Raw genomic sequence first — 22,344 nt, 5'->3', positions numbered from 1 at the left:
TGTAGATACAGAGTCATACTGTCAGGGGAATAGACACATAGATCAATGGAGTCAAATAGAAAACTCAGAAATAGCTCCACACAAGTAGAACCAACTGATTTTTGTCAAAATTTGTAAAGCAAATCAATGAAGAAAGTATAGTCTCCTTACCAAATGGTGCTGAAACTATTGTATCTCCATAGCAAAAAAAAAAAGGAAGAAAGAAAAAAAGAAAGAAAGAGAAAAAACAAAGAAACAACCTCAACCTAAATCTCAAAGCTTATGCCAAATTTATACCAAAAATAACTCAAAATAGATCATGGGTGTCAACATAGAATGCAAAACTATAATACTTTTAGATAAAACAATATCTTTGGGATCTAGGGCTAAGGCAAAAATTCTTAGGCTTGACACCAGATCATCTGACATGAATAATAAAAGATAAAGTTGATAAACTGAACTTCATTAAAATTGAAAGTGCTTACTCTACAAAAGTCATGTTATGAGGGTGAAAGACAAGCTGCAGATTGGAAGGAGACATTTGCAAACCACAACCAACAAGGGACACTAGTCTGGAAAATAAAGAGTTCTCAAAACTCAACCATAATAAAGCAAACAATTCAACTGGAAAATAGGCAAAAGATATGAAGATACATCTCACCAAAGAGAATATGCAGATGACAAGTAAGCACTTGAAAAGATGTATGGCATCATTAATCATTCAAGAAATGCCAATTAAACTGCAATGAAATATCATTTAATTTGATCAGAATGGCTAAAACTAAAAAAAAAATTACATCACCAAATGCTGGCAAGGGATATAAAGAAACTGGATCATTAATACATTGCTGATGGGACTGTAAAATGATATAGCACTCTAGAAAACAATTTGGCAATTTTTAAAAAACCAAACATGCAACCTCATTAGGTAAAGCAATTGTATTTCTAAGTATTATCTCAGAAAAATAAACTTACATTCACACAGAGAGCTATACACAAATATTTACAGCTTTAGTCATGATAATCTTAAACTGGAAACAACTCAGATATCCTTCAACAAACGAATGGTTAAACAAACTGTAGTCCGCCCATATCATGGAGTACTACTTTGCAATGAAATGGAACAACTTGGGTGGATCACTAGGGCATTATGCTGAATGGAAAAAAAAAAAGCCAATCTCAAAAGATCATATACCATATAATTCCACTGATAAAACACTCTCAAAATGAAAAATTATAAATCTGGAAAACAGACTGGTTGTTCTGAATTGTCAGGGATTAAGGATGTTGAGGGGGGCAGGGATTATAAAAAGATAGCATGAGGGAGATTATTCTGGTGGAATACTTCTGTATCTTGATTGTAGTGGTGTAATACAAATCTACACATATAAAATGACATGTAAATACATACACATGTGTTATACTAGTGTGTTTCTGGTTTTGTTATTGTACTATAATTATGTAAGATATAACTACTGGGGAAACTGAGTGAAGGGTACACAGACATCAGACTCTGTTATGCTATCTCTGTAACTACCTATGAGTCTATAATTTTTCAAAATAAAAGTTTAAAAATGTGATACTAGTATTTTGTATTCATGAATTGAAAACTGCAGGATCCTTTATTTTATAAGAAAATAACTTTTTTAAGTATAATTTTTGGGAAAAAAGGAAAGTGATGCCCTCTATGATTCAGTCTCTGAGCTAAAATGTACATCCCGGTTGCATGCTGAACACATAATCCTACCTATTGGGACTTAATGGGAATGAGACAAGTTACGTTCATGGAACATGGACATGCAGGGAAATCTACCAGTTCTGCTCTAGTAGAGCAAATTTTTATTATTCTACCAGCTTTTTGAGGAAAGACAAATAAGAAGGCACAGGTGGTTATTTTTACTTCAGGTTAAATATTTCCTTGATTTTGTTTTATAAAAATCTGCTTTCAAATGCATATTTATGAGATAATTAAAGGAAGCCTCTTGGATAAACAGTTATGTAGACAGAATGATGTCAATTTTAATAATGAACATGTTCATGTATTTATAACTACATAAATGTCTGTTTGTTTTTCATGTTCATATAACATAGTATATGTTTTACCTCTCAAAAGTGATTTTGAGCTCATTACATTCAGTCGAACCCAAGTAGTAATGGTACTGATACTAGGGCTTTCTCTACTCTGTCACCATTTCATCTCTAATAGAGTTAATATTCCACTTTTCTTCTTTTGGACTCATGAATGTTAAAATGGAATGGTTGTTATCCACATGGGGTAAGTCGGATAGAACTAAGTGAATATTCCACTTTTCTTCTTGTGGACTCATGAATGTTAAAATGGAATGGTTGTTATCCACATGGGGTAAGTTGGATAGAACTAAGTGAACTTCAGAGCACAGAACAATGTCTTCTTACTGAGCAAGAAATAGACAACCTATTGGCTGTTGCCAGGGATCTCACCAGATAGCAGGACTATAAACAAACTTCTTTTCCTTAGCAACTTACAATGTGCTGTTCAATGAAAAGTTGGCAGTCTTGGGGGAAATAACTTCATATCCATCCTCTTCCTGGTTCTAGGAACAGGTCTGGGGCACATTAGGAAGTCTTTGATGCTGGCCTACCTGCTTATGTGTTATCTCCATGTGCAGTTACATTCACTCCAGATAACACAATCGCCTTCCATCATCATATTTCTTCCATCCATCCCCTTCCACAAGGCTTTTCTCCTGGTCTACCCTGATAGTGGTGTAGCCTGGCTTCTCTTTTACTGTTGTTGGTCTCTTATTTATGGTAAGACTACTGTGAGCTCTTCATTTTTATACTCTGGAAACATAAAGCTTAGCTCTTCTATTTCAAAAGCCTTGACTTTCAAGACTAATGTTCTAAGTTTCAAAAGTGTTTTTCAGGCTAAAATAAAATCTGATAATTTCCTCTTTTGTTCTTCTGTTCTGGTATAGCATCCATGTACAGGGGGAGTTGAGATATACAACCTTTTTTTTATGTTATGTTAAATAACATACATTAAATTATTAGTTTTTGATGTAGTGTTCCATGATTCATTGTTTACATATAACACCCAGTGCTCCATGCAGAATGTGCCCTCTTTAATACCCATCACCAGGTTAACCCATCCCCCCAACCCCCTCCCCTCTAGAACCCTCAGTTTGTTTTTCAGAGTCCATAGTCTCCCATGGTTCGTCTCCCCCTCTGATTACACCCTTTCAATCTTCCCCTCCTAGTATGTTCTTCTTCTTCTTCTTTTTTTAACATATAATGTATTATTTGTTTCAGAGGTATAGGTCCATGATTCAACAGTCTTACACAATTCACAGCGCTCACCATAGCACATACCCTCCCCAATGTCTATCACGCAGCCACCCCATCCCTCCCACCCCCCACAACTCCAGCAACCCTCAGTTTGTTTCCTGAGATTAAGAATTCCTCATATCAGCAAAGTCATATGATACATGTCTTTCTCTGATTGACTTATTTCACTCAGCAAAATACCCTCCAGTTCCATCCATGTCATTGCAAATGGCAAGATCTCATTCCTTTTGATGGCTGCATAATATTCCATTGTATATATATGCCACTTCTTTATCCACTCATCTGTCGATGGACATCTTGGCTCTCTCCACAGTTTGGCTATTGTGGACATTGCTGCTATAAACATCATGGTGCACGTACCCCTTCGGATCCCTACATTTGTATCTTTGGAATAAATACACAGTAGTGCAATTGCTGGATCGTAGGGTAGCTCTATTTTCAACTGTTTGAGGAACCTCCATACTGTTTTCCAGAGTGTTTGCACCAGCTTGCATTCCCACCAACAGTGTAGGAGGGTTCCCCCTTCTCCGCATCCCCGCCAACATCTGTCATTTCCTGACTTCTTAATTTTAGCCATTCTGACTGGTGTGAGGTGGTATCTCATTGAGGTTTTGATTTGGATTTCCCTGATGCTGAGCGATGTTGAGCACTTTCTCATGTATCTGTTGGCCATTTGGATGTCTTCTTTGGAAAAATGTCTGTTCATGTCTTCTGCCCATTTCTTGATTGGATCATTTGTTCTTTGGGTGTCGGGTTTAAAAAGTTCTTTATAGATTTTGGATACTAGCCCTTTATCTGATATGTCATTTGCAAATATCTTCTCCCATTCTGTCGGTTGTCTTTTGGTTTTGTTGACTGTTTCCTTTGCTGTGCAAATGCTTTTTATCTTGATGAAGTCCCAATAGTTCATTTTTGCCTTTGCTTCCCTTGCCTTTGGCGACGTTTCTAGGAAGAAGTTGCTGAGGCTGAGATCGAAGAGGTTGCTGCCTGTGTTCTCCTTCAGGATGTTGATGGACTCCTGTCTCACACTTAGGTCTTTCAACCATTTTGAGTCTATTTTTGTGTGTGCTGCAAGGAAATGGCCCAGTTTCATTCTTCTGCATGTGGCTGTCCAATTTTCCCAACACCATTTGTTGAAGAGACTGTCTTTTTGCCATTGGACATTCTTTCCTGCTCTGTCAAAGACTAGTTGACTGTAGAGTTGAGGGTCCATTTCTGGGCTCTCTATTCTGTTCCATTGATCGATGTGTCTGTTTTTGTGCCAGTACCATACTGTCTTGATGATGACAGCTTTGTAATAGAGCTGGAAGTCCGGAATTGTGATGCTGCCAGCTTTGCTTTTCTTTTTCAACATTCCTCTGGCTATTTGGGGTCTTTTCTGGTTCCATACAAATTTTAGGATTATTTGTTCCATTTCTTTGAAAAAAATGGATGGTATTTTGATGGGAATTGCATTGAATGTGTAGATTGCTCTAGGTAGCATTGACATCTTCACAATGTTTGTTCTTGCAATCCATGAGCATGGAACGTTTTTCCATTTCTTTGTGTCTTCTTCAATTTCTTTCATGAGTATTTTATAGTTTTCTGAGTACAGATTCTTTGCCTCTTTGGTTAGATTTATTCCTAGGTATCTTATGGTTTTGGGTGCAGTTGTAAATGATATTGACTCCTTAATTTCTCTTTCTTCTATCTTGTTGTTGGTGTATAGGAATGCCACTGATTTCTGTGCATTGATTTTTTTACCCTGCCACTTTACTGAATTCTTATATGAGTTCTAGCAGTTTTGGGGTGGAGTCTTTTGGGTTTTCCACATAAAGTATCATATCATCTGCAAAGAGTGAGAGTTTGACTTCCTCTTTACCGATGTGGATGCCTTTGATTTCTTTTTGTTGTCTGATTGCTGTGGCTAGGACTCCTAATACTATGTTGAATAGCAGGGGTGATAGTGGACATCCCTGCCATGTTCCTGACCTTCTGCGGAAAGCTCTCATTTCTTCCCCATTGAAAATAATATTCGCTGTGAGTTTTTCACAGATGGCTTTTATGATATTGAGGTATGTACTTTTTATCCCTACACTCTGAAGAGTTTTGATTAAGAAAGGACGCTGTACTTTGTCAAATACTTTTTCTACATCTATTGAGAGGATCATATCGTTCTTGTTCTTTCTTTTATTAATGTATTGTATCACATTGATTGATTTGTGGATATCCTTGCAGCCCAGGGATAAATCCCACTTGGTCATGGTGAATAATCCTTTTAATGTACTGTTGGATCCTATTGGCTAGTTTTTTGGTGAGAATTTTTCCATCCATGTTCATCAAGGATGTTGGTCTATAATTCTCCTTTTTGTTGGGGTCTTTGTCTGGTTTTGGGATCAAGGTAATGCTGGCCTTATAAAATGAGTTTGGAAGTTTTCCTTCCATTTCTAGTTTTTGGAACAGTTTCAGAAGAATAGGAATTAATTCTTCTTTAAATGTTTAGTAGAATTCTCCTGGGAAGCCATCTGGCCCTGGACTCTTGTTTTTTGGGAGATTTTTAATGACTGCTTCAATTTCTTTAGTTGTTATAGGTCTGTTCAGGTTTTCTATTTCTTCCTGGTTCAATTTTGGTAGTTGATACATCTCTAGGAATGCATCCATTTCTTCCAGGTTATCTAATTTGCTGGCATATAGTTCCTCATAATATGTTCTTATAGTTGATTGTATTTCTTTGGTGTTGGATGATTTTATTTATTTGGGTCATTTCTCTTTTCTTTTTGATAAGTCTGGCCAGGGGTTTATCAATCTTATTAATTCTTTCAAAGAACCAGCTCCTAGTTTCGTTGATCTGTTCTACTGTTCTTTTGGTTTCTAGTTCATTGTTTTCTGCTCTGATCTTTATTATTTCTCTTCTCCTGCTGGGTTTAGGCTTTATTTGCTGTTTTTTCTCTAGCTCCTTTAGGTGTAAGGTTAGGTTGTGTACTTGAGACCTTTCTTGCTTCTTGAGAAAGGCTTGTATTGCTATTTACTTTCCTCTTAGGACTGCCTTTGCTGCATCCCAAAGCTTTTGAACAGTTGTGTTTTCATTTTCATTGGTTTCCATGAATTTTTTAAATTCTTCTTTAATTTCCTTGTTGACTCATTCATTCTTTAGTAGGATGCTCTTTAGCCTCCATGAATTTGAGTTCTTTCCAACTCTCTTCTTGTGATTGAGTTCTAGTTTCAAAGCCTTGTGGTCTAAAAATATGCAGGGAATGATCCCAGTCTTTTGGTACCAGTTGAGACCTGATTTGTGACCTGGGATGTGATCTATTCTGGAGAATGTTCCGTGGGCACTAGAGAAGAATGTGTATTCTGTTGCTTTGGCGTTGAATGTTCTGAATATATCTGTGAAGTCCATTTGGTTCAGTGTGTCATTTAAAGTCTTTATTTCCTTGTTGATCTTTTGGTTACATGATCTGTCCATTTCAGTCAGGGGGGTGTTAATCTCCCCCACTATTATTGTATTGTTGTCATTTTTGTTTCTTTGCTTTTGTTATTAATTGGTTTATATAATGGGCTGGTCCCATGTTAGGGGCATAGATATTTACAATTGTTAGATCTTCTTGTTGGATAGACCCTCTAAGTAGGATATAGTGTCCTTCTTCATCTCTTATTACAGTCTTTGATTTAAAATCTAATTTGTCTGATATAAGGATTGCCACCCCAGCTTTCTTTTGGTGTCCATTAGCATGGAAAATGGTTTTCCTCCCCCTCACTTTCAATCTGGAGGTGTCTTTGCATCTAAAGTGAGTCACTTGCAGATAACATATCTATGGTCTTGTTTTTGTTTTGTTTTGTTTTTTAAGAGTCACCGTTCAAAATTTATTTGATATTTTAGTTGGTATGACACTTAGTTGGTTGCATTGTCTTTTTATATTATATGGCCATGTACACTATATTCTGACATACATGGTACACAAAGTAAGATCCATTAGGACAGTTATTCGAAATACATACAATATTGAATTTATATATTGGATCCCAGGATGTGACTGACTGGAAAAGATGGACTAGGCATGTCGGGTGTTGGGGGAAGGAACCCGAAGAGACAGAACACACAGTAAACACACATCTGGTGTGCAGAGCAACCACAGCTCTGGCAGTGGAGCCTCTGAGATGGTGGGGCTAACTTACGTTAACCAATTTAGGGCTACAAAGACAGGTATCATCCAGTATCAGGATACAGCTGCAGGGTTTGGTAAACCATTCCTATTTGGAACTTTAGGAAACTGACGTTTTTTCTTAGGCTATTTTAATATTACTTGAGTAACAGATCAGATAATAAGGACAATATACACAACCTCCAACTAAAATCCTGCTATACTCTAGACAGTGAAGTGGTACATTAGAAAACTTTAAAACTGCAGCTCCTTTTGGATCCCTCAAAGTGTATCTGCACTCTTCTTCAAACGGGCCTCCTCCTCAGGAGTCAGAATCACCTTCACAACATCTGAAATTCCATTCTGTCCCAAGATGCAAGGGACACTAAGGAAGACATCATCTTTAATTCCATAGAAACCCTTAATCATGGTGGAAATTGGATGCACCCGCCTAAGATTCTTCATTATACTTTCAGCCAGATTTGCCACAGACAGCCAAATGGCCCAGGAAGTGTAGCCTTTCAGTTTGATCACCTCATAGGCACTGTCAACCACCTGTTTGTGAACCTCTTTCCACTGATCCTTATCTGCATCAGTGCCTAAGTCAGGGTGCAGATTCTTCAGAGAGACACCAGCAACGTTCACTCCACTCCATACAGGCACAGTGAAGTCTCCATGCTCCCCAAGGACCCACCCGTGACAGCTTAATGGGTGAACTCCCAGTCTTTCCCCCATTAGGTAACGGAACCAGGCTGAATCCAGTTTGCAACCACTTCCAATAACACGGTTTTTGGGAAAGCCACTTATCTTCCAAGCCACATAGGTCAAGATATCCACTGGATTGGAAACGACAAGCAACTTGCAGTTTGGGCTATATTTTACGATATTAGGAATGATGAACTTAAAGATGTTCACGTTACGCTGGACCAAATTAAGAGGGCTTTCTCCCTCTTGCTGACGTGCCCCAGCTGTGATAATAAACAGCTTGGAGTTTGCAGTCACATTATAATCTTTGCCAGAGACAATTTTTGGTGTTCTAAGGGAAAGGCTGCCATGCTGGACATCCATCATCTCTCCCTTCAGTTTGTCTTCCATGACATCAACAAGAGCAAGTTCATCGGCCAAGTCCTTCATTAAGATACTGATGGCACAAGCCATGCCAACAGCGCCAACCCCAACAACTGTAATCATATTCTGGGGGGTATGTTCTTCCTTAAGAAGATTCTGAATCAGCTGATCTTTGAGAGTTGCCATTTTGGACTTAGAACCAAAAGGAATCGGGAGTGCACGTCCGGCAGGGGGGCGTCAGTGGCGCACGAGGTTGGATCCGGACTCGGCGGCAGCGGCTCCAACACTCCTATGGTCTTGTTTTTTTCATCCAATCTGATAGCCTGTGTCCTCTCATTGGGGCATTTAGCCCATTTATATTCAGGGTAACTATTGAAAGATATGAATTTAGTGCCATTGTATTGCCTGTAAAGTGACTGTTAGTGTATATTGTCTGTGTTCCTTTCTGGTCTATGTTACTTTTAGGCTCTCTCCTTGCTTAGAGGACCTCTTTCAATATTTCTTGTAGGGCTGGTTTTGTGTTTGCAAATTCCTTTAGTTTTTGTTTGTCCTGGAAGCTTTTATTATTTTTCCTTCTATTTTCAATGACAACCTAGCTGGATATAGTATTCTCGGCTGCATATTTTTCTCATTTAGTGCTCTGAAGGTATCATGCCAGTCCTTTCTGGCCTGCCAGGTCTCTGTGGATAGGTCTGTTGCCAATCTAATGTTTCTAGCATCATAAGTTACAGATCTCTTCTCCCGAACTGCTTTCAGGATTTTCTCTTTGTCTCTGAGACTCGTAAGTTTTACTATTAGATGTCGGGGTGTTGACCTATTTTTATTGATTTTGAGGGGGGTCCTCTGTGTCTTCTGGATTTTGATGCCTGTTTCCTTCCCCAAATTAGGGAAGTTCTCTGCTATAATTTGCTCCAATATACCTTCTGCCCCCCTCTCTCTCTTTCTTCTTCTGGGATCCCAATTATTCTAGTGTTGTTTTGTCTTACGGTATCACTTATCTCTCTAATTCTGCCCTCGTGATCCAGTACTTGTTTATTTCTCTTTTTCTCAGCTTCTTGATTTTCAATCATTTGGTCTTCTATATCACTAATTCTCTCTTCTGCCTCATTTATCCTAGAAGTTAGAGCCTCTATTTTTGATTGCATGTCATTAATAGCCTTTTTGATTTTGACTTGGTTAGATTTTAGTTCTTTAATTTCTCCAGAAAGCGTTTCTCTAATACTTTCTATGCTTTTTTCAAGCCCAGCTAGTATCTTTTAAATCATCATTCTGAACTCTAATTCAGACATCTTACTAATGTCCATATTGATTAGGTCCCTGGCAGTCGGTACTGCCTCTTGTTCTTTTTGTTGAGGTGATTTTTTTCCCGTCTTTTGTCCAGAGGAGAATAGATGAGTGTGAGAACAAAATGCTAACAGGGTAACAATGTCCCCAGAAAATATACACTAAACAAATCAGAGAAGACCTGAAACCGGGGGAAAAGAAAGGGAAAGAAAGAAAAAAGAAAAAGAAAAAGATAAAAACAAACAAAAACAAAAGAAGAAAAAAACAGAATATGATCAAATATGATCAGGCTGCTGCATAGATCAGTGCCACACACTAGATTTTGGGCGTATTTTGGTCTGTTAGAAGGAAGTGCCTCCCAAATTTTTAAAGAAAGAAAAACTTATATATGTACAAAAATAAGGTTTAATACAATGAAGGGATGGAATATGACTGTAAAGATGAAAATTATAAAAGATTTTATAAAAGGAATTGATAAGAAGTTGGTTGAAAAAAGAAAGTAGAGGATTTAAAAAAAAAGGGAGAGGATGTGATCAGACAGGAGACTAGAACAAAACCATTCACTAGAGATTTAGGGTATATTTTGGTCTGTTAGAAGAAACTATATCCCAAAATTTTAAAGAGAGAACAACTTATATATATATATATATATATATATATATATATATATATATATATACCAAAAATAAGGGTAACTACTAAAGGGATAGAATATGACTCTAAAAATGAAAAATTAAAATGATTTTAAAAAAAGGGATTGATAAGATGTTGGTTGAAAAAGGGAAACAGAAAAATTAAAAAAAAAAGAAAGTTAAAAAATTAACTTTGAAAGACTAAAGATTCATGGGGAAAAAGCCATGAATTTTATGTGCAGAATCCCCTAGCACTGGAGTTCTGCCATTCTCATTGATCGGTAAACGTGGTCTTGGCACGCTGTTCTTGCTGATATTCTGGGGGAGGGTCCTGTTGCCATGGTTCCCAAATGTCTTTGCTGGAGGTGGAATTACCCCACCCTTGCCGGGTCTGGGCTAAGTAATCTGCTCGGGTTTGCTCTCGGGAGCTTTTGTTCCCTGCAAGCTTTCTGTACAGCTTTGGAGGACGAGAGTGAAAATGGTGGCCTCCCAATCTCTGCCCCAGAGGAGCCGAGAACTCGAGGCCCCACTCCTCAGTGAGCCCCCAGAGAAAAGCAGTCAGTCACTCCCGTCTCCTCGGTCTCTGGCCACACTCTGTGCTCACCTGGCCTGTGACCGAGTGTTTCTCTCTCTGGCTCACATCCCCATGTGGAGTCTCCAAACCCAGCCAATCTCTGCAGTGCGCTCTTGCACTGCTCCTCCCAGGGGAAGAAGGGGAGTCTCCCCGGATCTGCCGCTTGTTGGGTCCCTGCTGGAGGAGCCGTGGCCCGACTGTGCCATGGATCATGGCTTATGGCAACCCGGAGCTGAGAGCCCACTCCTCGGCTCCATCTTTGCAGCCGGCTTCCCCGCTCCAGTACCTGGGAGCTCTGCCACACTCAGGCACCCCTGGTCTTTCTGTGACCCCAAGGGTCCTAGACCACACTGTCCCACGAGGGTTCCACCCCCCTCTTAGCCACTGGAGCAACGTCCTCAGCGGAGCCCACTTCTAAAAGTTCCAATGTTGTGCTCTGCTGCTCTATCACTTGCCAGAAGCGGCCGGCGGAAGCCCCCTCCCCCACCATCTATCCTCCTGGATATCGCCTTGGATTCACTTCTCCGCACGTCCTACCTTCCAGAAAGTGGTCGCTTTTCTGTTCAGAGAGTTGTTGCTATTCTTTTCTTCAATCTCCTGTTGAGTTCGTAGGTGTTCAGAATGGTTTGATCCTTATCCAGTTGAATTCCTGGGATCAGACGAAATCCAGGTCTCCTACTCCTCTGCCAATTTGCTCCGAGATATACAATCTTAGTTCTCAGTCTGAGGATACCCATGGGTTTGATACAGGAAATGTGGGAGAGTACTGATTACTGATTACTCAGAATGCCATCCATTTACTTGTGTGGAGAAAAAAACTATAAAGAATTACATGAAAATATTAACAATGGTCGTCTATGGTGAGAGTTCAGGACAATTTCATTTGTACTTTTCCACTTTTTCAAAATTTACTATTATTAATACATATTGCTTTTATCCAAATATATGGCTGTTGGGTTAACATATGTTAAGATATATGTAGTGTATGTATATATGCCATATACGTCAAATATTTTTGTATCAATATATATTTATATATAATTCTTACTTAGTTAATGTTTTCTGTAGATTCTTCTCAAGTTGCTGCCTTGGCTAAAACTGCCAGAATCTTTTTCAGTCTCTTCTAGTGTTTACTAAACCATGATATCTGGGTAGAATGTCTTTTCATGTGAGTGGGATTGGTTTTGCTTATGTGTTTTTAGCATGAGAGGAATTTGCTAAGATTTGAGAATAGCGTGGAGACTTCTCTCCCCCATAACTGGTTTTATCCATTAACTTTATAGAATGAGTAAATCTCACTACCTCTCTGCCATCTTTTCCAGGGAGTTCTTAGCCTCAAATTACAGTGAAACCTACTACTCCACAAGAGGAGAGGCCATCACCAGCTATCCTTCCACCATGGTATCTTATGGAACCTTCCTATTTCTCTTTTCTGTAATTTCCTCGTGATTTTGAAACCCAATCTAGCTTTATAAGAAGCTTCAGAAAATGTTATGTCAGAAATGAATCTTGCATTGAGTACTGTCACTGAATTATCCTAGAATAGAAAGCATGACCCTCCAAACTCTAAAGGAAGCTGATTACTGCCTAACAAGCAAATCAATGACTGTTAATGTATATTTCTTTACTAAACTGATTTCTATGTACCCAAAAGGGTGTTAAGTCTGGAGGAAGGGCAAAGCAGTATACAAAAGCAGTATAAGACACCCTGATGAGACTGTCATCAAGCTAAACAGATAAAACCTAAAGACATTGAAACACTTTTAAAACCTACATCTAATTGACCCTTATGTGAGTCATATTCCCTGGCCTGGGACTTCTGATGCACCAACATTGAGGTCTTTCCTATTTCCAAATGAATTTTTGCTCATTTATCATTAATATTATTCCAGTGGATACAGGTTCTACTTTTACAGTCTTCCTTCCCTTTCCAGAATGTGCCCTCTGTAGCCTTCTAAACAAAGATGACATTGTTCTCTTTTATCAAAAGTATACTTTTTGAGGGTGCCTGGGTGGCTCAGTTGGTTAAGCAACTGCCTTTGGCTCAGGTCATGATCCTGGAATCCCAGGATCAAGTCCCGCATCAGGCTCCCCGCTCAGCGAGGAGCCGGCTTCTCCCTCTAACCCTCCCCCCTCTCATGTACTCTCTCTCTCTCTCATTCTCACTCTCTCAAATAAATAAATCTTTAAAAAAAAGTATACTTTCTGAAACTTATTTCCTTTATGTAAGGCATGAGTCAACTATGAAATGTAAGTCACTATGCAATCTTTGTAAAATAGAAATGGAAGAAAACTGAATAACGTTATTTTATGCGAGGGGTGGTTGTTGGCCTGTGAGGGTCTGAGGTCACATGGGATCGTGCCATACATAGGCAGGAGTTGAACAAATGGATATAACGGAAAAGGTGATTGATTACCTGACAGAACCACTGTAGGCAGTGCACCAAGTAGGGAGTGACAAGGATACCAACTTGACTGAAGCACAGCAGCAGGAGAGAAGGGCTTGAGGAGACCTGGTTGGAGAGTGAGACTTACTTTTAGCAATCATCAAAAACCTTGGCATGATTTCATAGGAAACCGGAGGAAAACTGTAATAACAACCCAAGTACGGTAGTTTGGTAGAAATTTTAGGATGGGTTAAAGGAGAAATATTTATAAGGAAAAAAGTCACATTTCTGAGGCTTGATTCATCAACTAAGAGCTGCTAAATTCGTGAGGGAAGAATCCATATACTGCTTCACAAAATGTAATCATGCAATTAAAAGGATTCTAAAGGAGTTTCAAAATTTTCCAAATGACAGGATGCAATGAATGAATACATGAATATGTGTACAATTTGTGACAATGAAATGCTGATGTATTGTGAACATAAAATATGTATAAGTTAATATTTATGTAATATTAATATGTGTACTTATATCAATTGCCTCTTCATCTATTTTAGGATCACTGTTTTTACCAAGGATCCATCATACATGAATTCGATTCTGCTGCCAGTATTAGCACATGTAATGGTCTGAGGTATTGCACAAGTATCTATTTTGTTTATAAGTTTGCTTAATGGATTTTCAGAGACATTTGCTTCTCATCTTTCTAACAACCCTATAAATAGAAAAATTAATGGGAAAAAGCTACTGTATATTTTCACCACGAATATCCATTCTAGGCCATTGTTACGTTCATTTTTGACAAAAAGATGTCTAATGCACAGCCCTAAGCAAGACAAGTTTTTCAGTATACAATCAAGGGATTCAGAGTTAGAAGACTGCTGGGAATCATCTAGCCTGTTCTCTCATGTTAGAGACACTGAAATCAGAGACTTGCCTCTAAGCATCCAATTTGCTGGTGATAGAATTCAATCCAAAAATCAGGCTTCCTGACTTCTAGTCCTGTGAATCACCACACAACATTTCACACATTTTTAATAATCAGGAGTTAGAGTCTTTAGAAATTAAAGTTAGAAGTAAAGCCTATTTCAGTTCTCTGTAGATCTTGGGCTAAAGAGTAAAGGAGGAAATGTGGGGTAAAAGGTAGAAGAACAAGAAACTTCCACCTTCATATATGTGTACTTTACTTGAGTAGATCCCAACATATTTAAGAATAAGAACACCTTTGGGCGCCTGGGTGGCTCAGTTGGTTAAGCGACTGCCTTCAGCTCAGGTCATGATCCTGGAGTCCCGGGACTGAGTCCCTCATCGGGCTCCCTGCTCAGCAGGGAGTCTGCTTCTCCCTCTGACCCTCTTCCCTCTCGTGCTCTCTATCTCTCATTCTCTCCCTCTCAAATAAATAAATAAAATCTTTAAAAAAAAGAATAAGAACACCTTTAATGATAAAATTTCTAGAAAATAGTTATTTTACTATCATATATTTACTCTACAAGTAATGCATGATGGACATAAAAAATTCACAAAATGTTTGCTATAACTCTGAGACTTCAAAGTAGGGATTGACCTGTCAAGTTTCTGAAAATCTAGAGGAAAGTTGACGTTTAAAAAAGTTACCAATTCAAAGGTCACATGTCACTTCATCTTTTTATCACTCAGAATACCTGAGTACATGCTCATGAGGTCTTGGTCTTATAGTTCCCATTCTTAAATAGGCGAAGTCAATAAAATGGAACAGAAGAATAATTGTGAGAAATTAGAGGTAAAATGGAATACATCTTGAACATACATCACATTCCCATTTTCTGTAGGGGATTCTTCAGGGTATATGACCAAAGGTACCTCATTGAACCAGTGAAATATTCAGATGAGGGACAACATTTGGTGTTCAGATATAATCCAAGGATACAGTACGCTGCCAATTATTCTTGTACAGAACTCAATTTTACCAGGACAAATGATTCAAAGGATGATATTAAAATCATGGAAGACCTCAAAATAGAAGTAAGTGCTTTATTTTTAAATCACCTTAATACCAGGAAAAATGTCTCTTATTTCCTTTTTTATTTCAAAACAGAGAGATGAGCCCAACTAATGAAGTGCATGTGCTACCTGAGTCTGACTCTTCATTGTTTGAAATCTAAAATGTCAAACATTTTTTACCATTTTTTTTTTACCATTACCTTGTTCATTCCCAGGGCACCTGGGTGGCTCAGTTGGTTAAGCAGCTGCCTTCAACTTGGGCCATGGTTCCAGAGTCCTGGAATGGAGCTCCGGATCAGGCTCCCTGCTCAGCAGGGAGTCTGCTTCTTCCTCTCCCTCTGTCCCTTCCCTTACTTGTGCTCATGCTCTCCCTCTCTCTCTAACAAATAAATAAAATCTTTAAAAAAAAAGAAAAAGAAAATGTTCATTCCGTATAGTAAATCTCAATTCGTCCCATCAATTTTAAGGAAAGGGAATATTTACAACCGTACATACAGATTTATAGCATTAGGGCTTTAAGTGGTTGGAAAGAATGAAATTTGCAATGTCTTGAAAACTCTCCTAGGTAATGTCTTCCCTCATCTTCACTGCCATTTTTTTAGTTGGGGGGAGTTTATGATAAGTCAGGGTATCCCCCTTTCATCAGTCCAAATATTCTAATTATTAATTATTAAAGATAAGTAAGTAATAGCAACTTCAATTTCTGGTGGGATGACTGCACAATGAGGGTGCTCTGTGTTTTAGGCTTTCCTGTACAACTAGGTCATATCACTTCAAATCCCCACTAGGTGTTAGCCTTTCAGATCCATGAGTGCCCATCTTCTTCACATATCCATGGTCTGGATTGTGTGGGAAACTTACTAGGTGCCTAACAGATGTTTTTGATTTACTCAATCAACTGATACATAATAACTTAGTTCACACACAGAATGACTTAGTTAAATCTTTGTACAATATGCCTCTGGTTTATACTCAGATAATATGCATGCACCTCAATGCATAACACTGAGAGCTGAAAACAGAATTTTCTGGAATTGGTGACTTATAAAATAAAAGATCTATAATATAAATGTATAACTTTTATACGTTTCCTTGGAATTGAGGCTACTGCAAAGTAAGAGATTGGGAGACAGGAAAGGAATAGAAGGAGTACAGTCAGTCCTATTAGCCAGTCATTCCTATGTTTTGTTCTTCACTATTGGTAAGTCTTTTTTATATGAGCTTATTTAGTAAGCATTTACTTTATAAGTGAAAAAAAACTAAACATTAAAAAATGTATTCATTATTCTTTATAACTCTTCTATTTATTTATTTAGAGTATAACACACAATGTTACATTAGTCTCAGGTATACATCATAGTGATTCAACATCTCCATACATCATGCTACACTCACCACAAGTGTAGCTACCATCTGTCACCATACAATGCTACTAAATACCGTTGACTATATTTCCTATGCTGTACCTTTTATTCCATGACTTATTTATTCCATAACTGGACGCCTGGGTCTCCCACTCCCCTTCACCCATTTTGCCCATCCCTATACCCCCTCTTCCCTCTGGCAACCATCAGTTTGTTCTCTGTATTTATAGGTCTGATTCTGTTTTTTGTTTGTTTATTCATTCGTTTTGAATTTTAGATTCCACATATGTGCGAAATCATATACTATTTGTCTTCCTCATTCTGACTTATTTCACTTAGCATAGTACCCTCTAGATCCACTCATAATGTTGCAAATGGCAAGATTCCATCCTTTTATATGGCTGCATAATATTCATGTGTGTGTGTGTGTGTGTGTGTGTGTGTGTACTACATTTTCTTTATCCTTTCATCTACTGATAGGTCCTTAGATTGCTTCCTTATCTTGGCTATTGTAAATAATGTTGCAATAAATATAACTCTTATTTTACCTGAAAGACTAAACAAAGAAAGGAAGGATATTCAAATATTGAATATTGTTTCAGGTTTATTAAAATCTGATATACAGGGGCACATGTTTTAATAATATATTGGGTTTTATTTAGATAAATTCCTGGAATTATTAGTTATACTCCTGTACCTGACCTTCCCATATCAATAATATTAACATTTCTTACCATGAAAATTTTAACTTAAAACATTAAAATGAGGAACATTAACCATACTTCATTAAATTTTTCATAAATTTCCAGAACGTCCATGAAGAAAAGTATGTTGAACTGTTCATTGTTGCTGATGATAATGTGGTAAGTTTTCAGAAGAACATTTGCTCTTCGTTTATGCTTATAAAACTATAGTTGTGATCCTAAAAAAGAGGGGAAAAAGTATATTAATAAGAAGTCCATTTGGGTTTAATGTTGTTTTTAGCTTCCCCAAACAGATTTATATGAGATGATAAGGTCCTTTGGCAGTATAGCAGACTAAGCCAAAATAGAATTCTCATCCCTATTATGAATATATGGAAATGATGAACAATGTATACAAAATTGAAAATATGTGCACAAACTATAGTTTAGCTCAGAAAAAAAAAAAAACACAAGAAATCTCCAATTCCTAAAAATGAGAAGAGAACCTCTGTCAAAGTAGTAAGTAAAATTCAAAGGCTTGGTGACATGTAATATATAGAACATATTGCATAATGCCCAGAGCCATAAAGAGCTGCCCTGTCTCTGAAAAGAGAACTGGAGAATCTCTCTCCATTGAAACTGCAAAGAGAAAGGGAATGTTCTGTCTGTCTGTAACAATGGGCAGGGAACATATTATACCTGAGAAAGCAGAAATCCTAAACTTATGTCATGCAATGATGTGGAGCATGATATATTTTTCTTTAGATACAGAAATGCCAAGCAAAGCTTACAACATAAAAACTGAAAACTTGATAAACTGTTAAAGCTCAAGTCAAAAATGCCCTATAAAGACATTTTCATAATCCAAGATAAAACTAATCACATGAGGAAGAATCAACCAACAGTAATGGGAAGTAGAATAAGTTCTCCAAGAACTGAAAATTATCCACTCATATTTCAGATTATACACCTAACAATAAAGTAGGAAAAGATATGCAACAAGAAATAACAGAGTTACAGGGAGAGTAAGGTTCTTTTAGTTCCCCTCCAGTAGGAATGTTGGAGTTTTTTTCTCCAAAAGTGAGAATAAGATACATTTATTTTCAGTCAATAAATTTTCTTTTGACAGATTAACTGAAAATTTTAGCCATCCTAATAAGACAAAATAAATGAGATCTATGTCAATTTAAAAGAAAGACACACATTGTTGCATTTTTTTAAAAAAGGAGAAACTTCAGTTGTCAATTTTTTTAAAAAGGTAATTGGTAAAATTTAGGCATCAGATAGGCTTATATTAACATGTGTATGAGAACATGTTAACTAACTTTTAAAAGAGTGCTAAAATAAGCTTTCTTTATAATAATTTATTAGAAAGAAGTAAAAATGATGTATTAAATTTAATATTTATCCCAGATACCAGGTAAAGGTTTGCTTGATATTATTTTAGGGGCATTAAACTGGACTTTTACATGCATAGCTCTCACATATGCCACTTTAATATTGTCTTTAAATATTTAAGGGGTGTTTTTTGAGAAGTTCTTATAGTAAATCATCTATTTTCACTTAACAAATAGTTAATGAGTGTCTAACATACTAGATTCTGAGTACTGGATATATATATTTATATTATATATACACGCATGCATACATGTATATGTTAGCTGAGTATAAAGGGCAACAGCAAGAACAATGTAGAGTTCGTGTATTCTGGTAAGATGGAATAGAAAACAAAAGCAACTTTGGGAAAATATTTCAAGGTACTGACATATTTTGAAGACAGTATGATGAATTTTAAGCAGCTAAGTAGAGTAAGGATATGGATGTATACACCCAGACATAACAAGTTGAAAGAATAAGCAGAACACAATTGTCTATATACTGGGAAAGACTAGCCATATAATAAAGACTTGTCAATGGAATGCAAAGACCACATACCCCTTTCTTTCCCATACCCCCATGGGTGGATATCACTGATTGTTAAAGTACCCTATCCCTGTGATCTCTAAGATAGGCTCAGGATCTTTCTCAACTGTGTATTTTAGGCAAGCACTACCAATTGATCACCAAGAATCCTGGTGTGAAACTATATTTGCCATCCAGAATTTAAGGGGATAGTGGAAAAAAAGAAACCTCTGTACAATAAAACACTAGGAGTGATAGGGTATTAGCAACCAAAGTGATAAGAAATTTCTTAAAAGACAAAATGTTCAATATTAAAGGTGACCAGGAAGATGAGGAAAAAGTGTTCAGCAGATTGGATAACTAGGAGGACATTTATGTTCCTGTCAAGAATAGTTTTAATGAAATAGAGGTGGTTAAACCGATGATTAGTAGATTGAGGAATGAATGGGAAATGAGAAGTGAAGAGAGTCTAATGTTATTATCTTTGAGGTATTTGGATATATGAGATAACAGGAGAGCAATGGAGCAAGTAACTGGAGGATACTTGCAGGATTCAGAAAAGCCATGTTTCTTTTACTTTTTATTATGAAACAAGCTTGATCATTTGGCATTTATCCCTACAGGATACTGCTGTTATTTTTATAAGGTATATTTTATCAGGTCTAAATTGATCATGCTAAGAACCAAGGTCCTGATGGCACAAATGGAAAATCCATTTGTTAAAAGGGGAAAAAAGACAGAATAGGCTGGAGCAGGAAAGTCCACTTTGTCTTCTCAGCCTTTCTCTGGAGAGAAGGGGGAGCTACAATTTCCTGTCCTTCTCCATCACATCTCTGGCTTTAGGGTGGTCCTTGATTACATTCCTTAGTTTGTGACAACCATGAACATAGAAGGGCTGACAAAGTGTCTGCTTTTTTTGCAATATAATGGTTTTTGTGGAGCTTTAATAAGTTTTGTTTCATCAGCATGATAAATATGGACTCTAAAGAACACTTTTTAGTTCATTTACTAAATCAATGTACTGTAATATATTGTAATGTGAAAAGGGGATAAGGTTATGAAGAAAACCTTAAAGTAGTGCTAAGCTGAAGCATGTCCTTAGAAATTGCTATATCTAGTTATTTGATATCAAAAATATAATTCTGTATAATTTGCCCAGATTTTTAGCTGACCAGAAAGAATGCCAATAAGTTCCTCCCCCCTTGAAATATCTCATAGTGAGTGAAGTATTTTGTTGAGTTTTTATTCATCTCCTATTATTAATGAATGTGATCTGATGTTTTATTTCCAGTATCAAAGGAATAATCATCCTCACACTAAACTGAGGAACAGAATTTGGGGAATGGTCAATTTTGTCAACATGGTAAGATCTAATACAGTTTGAATCAAGCTAAAAGTGCAAAATAGAAGAAACCTTTTAAGATAGATAGGTGTTGGATTTTGTGGTAATCTCAATATTGAGATAGCCCAAAATACAAAAATTCACCATGTGTATTATTTAGCCAAAATCCAATGAAAAATTCACACCAATAAATGAACCACAGCACTGAGGCTTTGGTTTTCTAAATAAATGACATTTAATATTTCAGGAGGTTTCAAAGATTGGTTACTAATCACAAAATTTATAAAGCACTGTATAAAGACTTGAATATGCACTGTGCATAAATCAAATCCACTAATACATTTAAAATCACTGTTCCATAATTTAGCATTGTTGGAGAGCTTATTTCTGCTTCGCCCTCAACCTCAGGCCTTTATCAAAGCCAATGATCAATGGTCTCCACTCACATTCTTATCTCTTCTTCAGTAGTAATCTGTTCTTGTTTGTTACTCTGTGATTGCTAGCCTAGTTATGGGACCCAGAGTGTTTTGTTGCCCTGATCTATCCTGTCTTAGGAACGCTCTGACATCCATGGGTCTTTGGGTAGATTATTCTCACTGTGTTCTTCCTTCATTGGTAGGAGACATTGAATGCTCTGGCCTTAGGACAGCTTCCTGCCTCTCCTCCAGGGGCAGAAGTTTTTTTTGTTTTTTTGTTTTTTCCCTTTCTTTCAGCAACAATCAGTTTTCACTTGAGTTCTGGGAGCATAAAAAAAATGCCCCAGTCAACAATTGATATGTCACCCAGACAGATAACCAATAAACAGTGGTTTTGAACAACAGTATAGACCAAATGAAGCCAACAGGTATATACAGAATATTACATCCAAGAGCAACAGAATACACCATTTCTTCTCAAGAGCAGATGGAATATTTCATAGTATATTATATAGCAGGCCACAAAGCAAACCTCAACAAATTCAGAAAGATGGAAATGATATCAAGTACAATGACAGCAAGATTACTGGAAAATTTATAAATATGTGGAAATTAAAGAACACATTCCTGAACAACAAATGGATCAAAGAATAAATGAAAGGTAAAATCAAAAAAATATCTTGATACTAACAAAAATGGAAACAAAACATATCAAAACTTATGAGATGCAGCAAAAGCAGTTCCAGGAGGAGAGTTTGTAGTTGTAAATGCATACATACATCAATTAAAAAGAAAATAGCAAATAAACAGCTAACGTCATACCTTAAGGAACTACAAAAAGAAGAACAAACTAAGCCCATAGTTAGCACAAGGGAAGAAGTAATAATAAGATTAGAACAGAAAAAAAATATTGGCAGAAGCTTAGTGCTTTTGTGTCTCTGGAGAACAAGAGTCTGGTAGGTTTAAAGATGTTCCCAAAGCAACAGTTTTTCCTGTCCTTCAGGCCTATACCACAAAGGGAGGGTCTCTCTAGTCTCCCACTCTGACCTGCATGGTTTAATGCACATCTAGAGGAGACTCATGGAGAAGATTCTGAGAGTAGGTGTGAAATTCCTTATGTCTGTGTATTTCAGAAGGTCCTATACGCTCATTTTATCCCACACTTACCCTTTAGCAATTCCTTACAAATGTCTTGTGAATTCTTATGTCTCATATGGTGCTCAGCATCTCTTTTTATCATGCTCCGCCACTGGGAGATGCTCTAGTACCATCTCTCCCCACAGGA

At 37.2% G+C, this 22,344-nt stretch overlaps 2 protein-coding genes across 3 annotated transcripts in view; one reads left to right on the top strand and one right to left on the bottom strand.

Moving 5' to 3' along the window:
* The window catches only part of ADAM7 (ADAM metallopeptidase domain 7), a 95,838-nt gene that overhangs the window by 31,795 nt on the left and 41,699 nt on the right, over nt 1–22,344 (top strand). Inside the window, exons 4-8 of the mRNA XM_073891244.1 lie at nt 12,308–12,386; nt 13,930–14,006; nt 15,181–15,373; nt 17,526–17,579; nt 20,593–20,664. Of these exons, the coding sequence (XP_073747345.1) occupies nt 12,308–12,386; nt 13,930–14,006; nt 15,181–15,373; nt 17,526–17,579; nt 20,593–20,664 (475 nt within the window). The remainder of the gene's footprint in view (nt 1–12,307; nt 12,387–13,929; nt 14,007–15,180; nt 15,374–17,525; nt 17,580–20,592; nt 20,665–22,344) is intronic.
* Nucleotides 7,294–8,717, bottom strand: LOC112825857 (L-lactate dehydrogenase A chain-like). 2 transcript variants are annotated; one of them, XM_025873958.2, is made up of 2 exons: nt 7,995–8,717; nt 7,294–7,725 (listed from the first exon to the last, which is right to left on the bottom strand). In XM_025873958.2, exons 1-2 carry the CDS (start codon nt 8,679–8,681, stop codon nt 7,570–7,572), a joined length of 843 nt encoding a protein of 280 aa, XP_025729743.1. In that variant the 5' UTR covers nt 8,682–8,717; the 3' UTR covers nt 7,294–7,569. The 2 variants fall into 2 exon arrangements, with proteins under 2 accessions (XP_025729743.1, XP_025729742.1); XM_025873957.2 differs by having other exon boundaries at nt 7,647–8,717.

The sequence above is a fragment of the Callorhinus ursinus genome, unplaced genomic scaffold, assembly GCF_003265705.2.
Source record: "Callorhinus ursinus isolate GAN/ISIS: 27379988/994484 unplaced genomic scaffold, GSC_fseal_2.0 scaffold4, whole genome shotgun sequence".
Classification (NCBI taxonomy): domain Eukaryota; kingdom Metazoa; phylum Chordata; class Mammalia; order Carnivora; family Otariidae; genus Callorhinus; species Callorhinus ursinus.
Note: the sequence above shows the minus strand (reverse complement) of the source record. Positions and strands in the feature narration are given on the sequence as shown.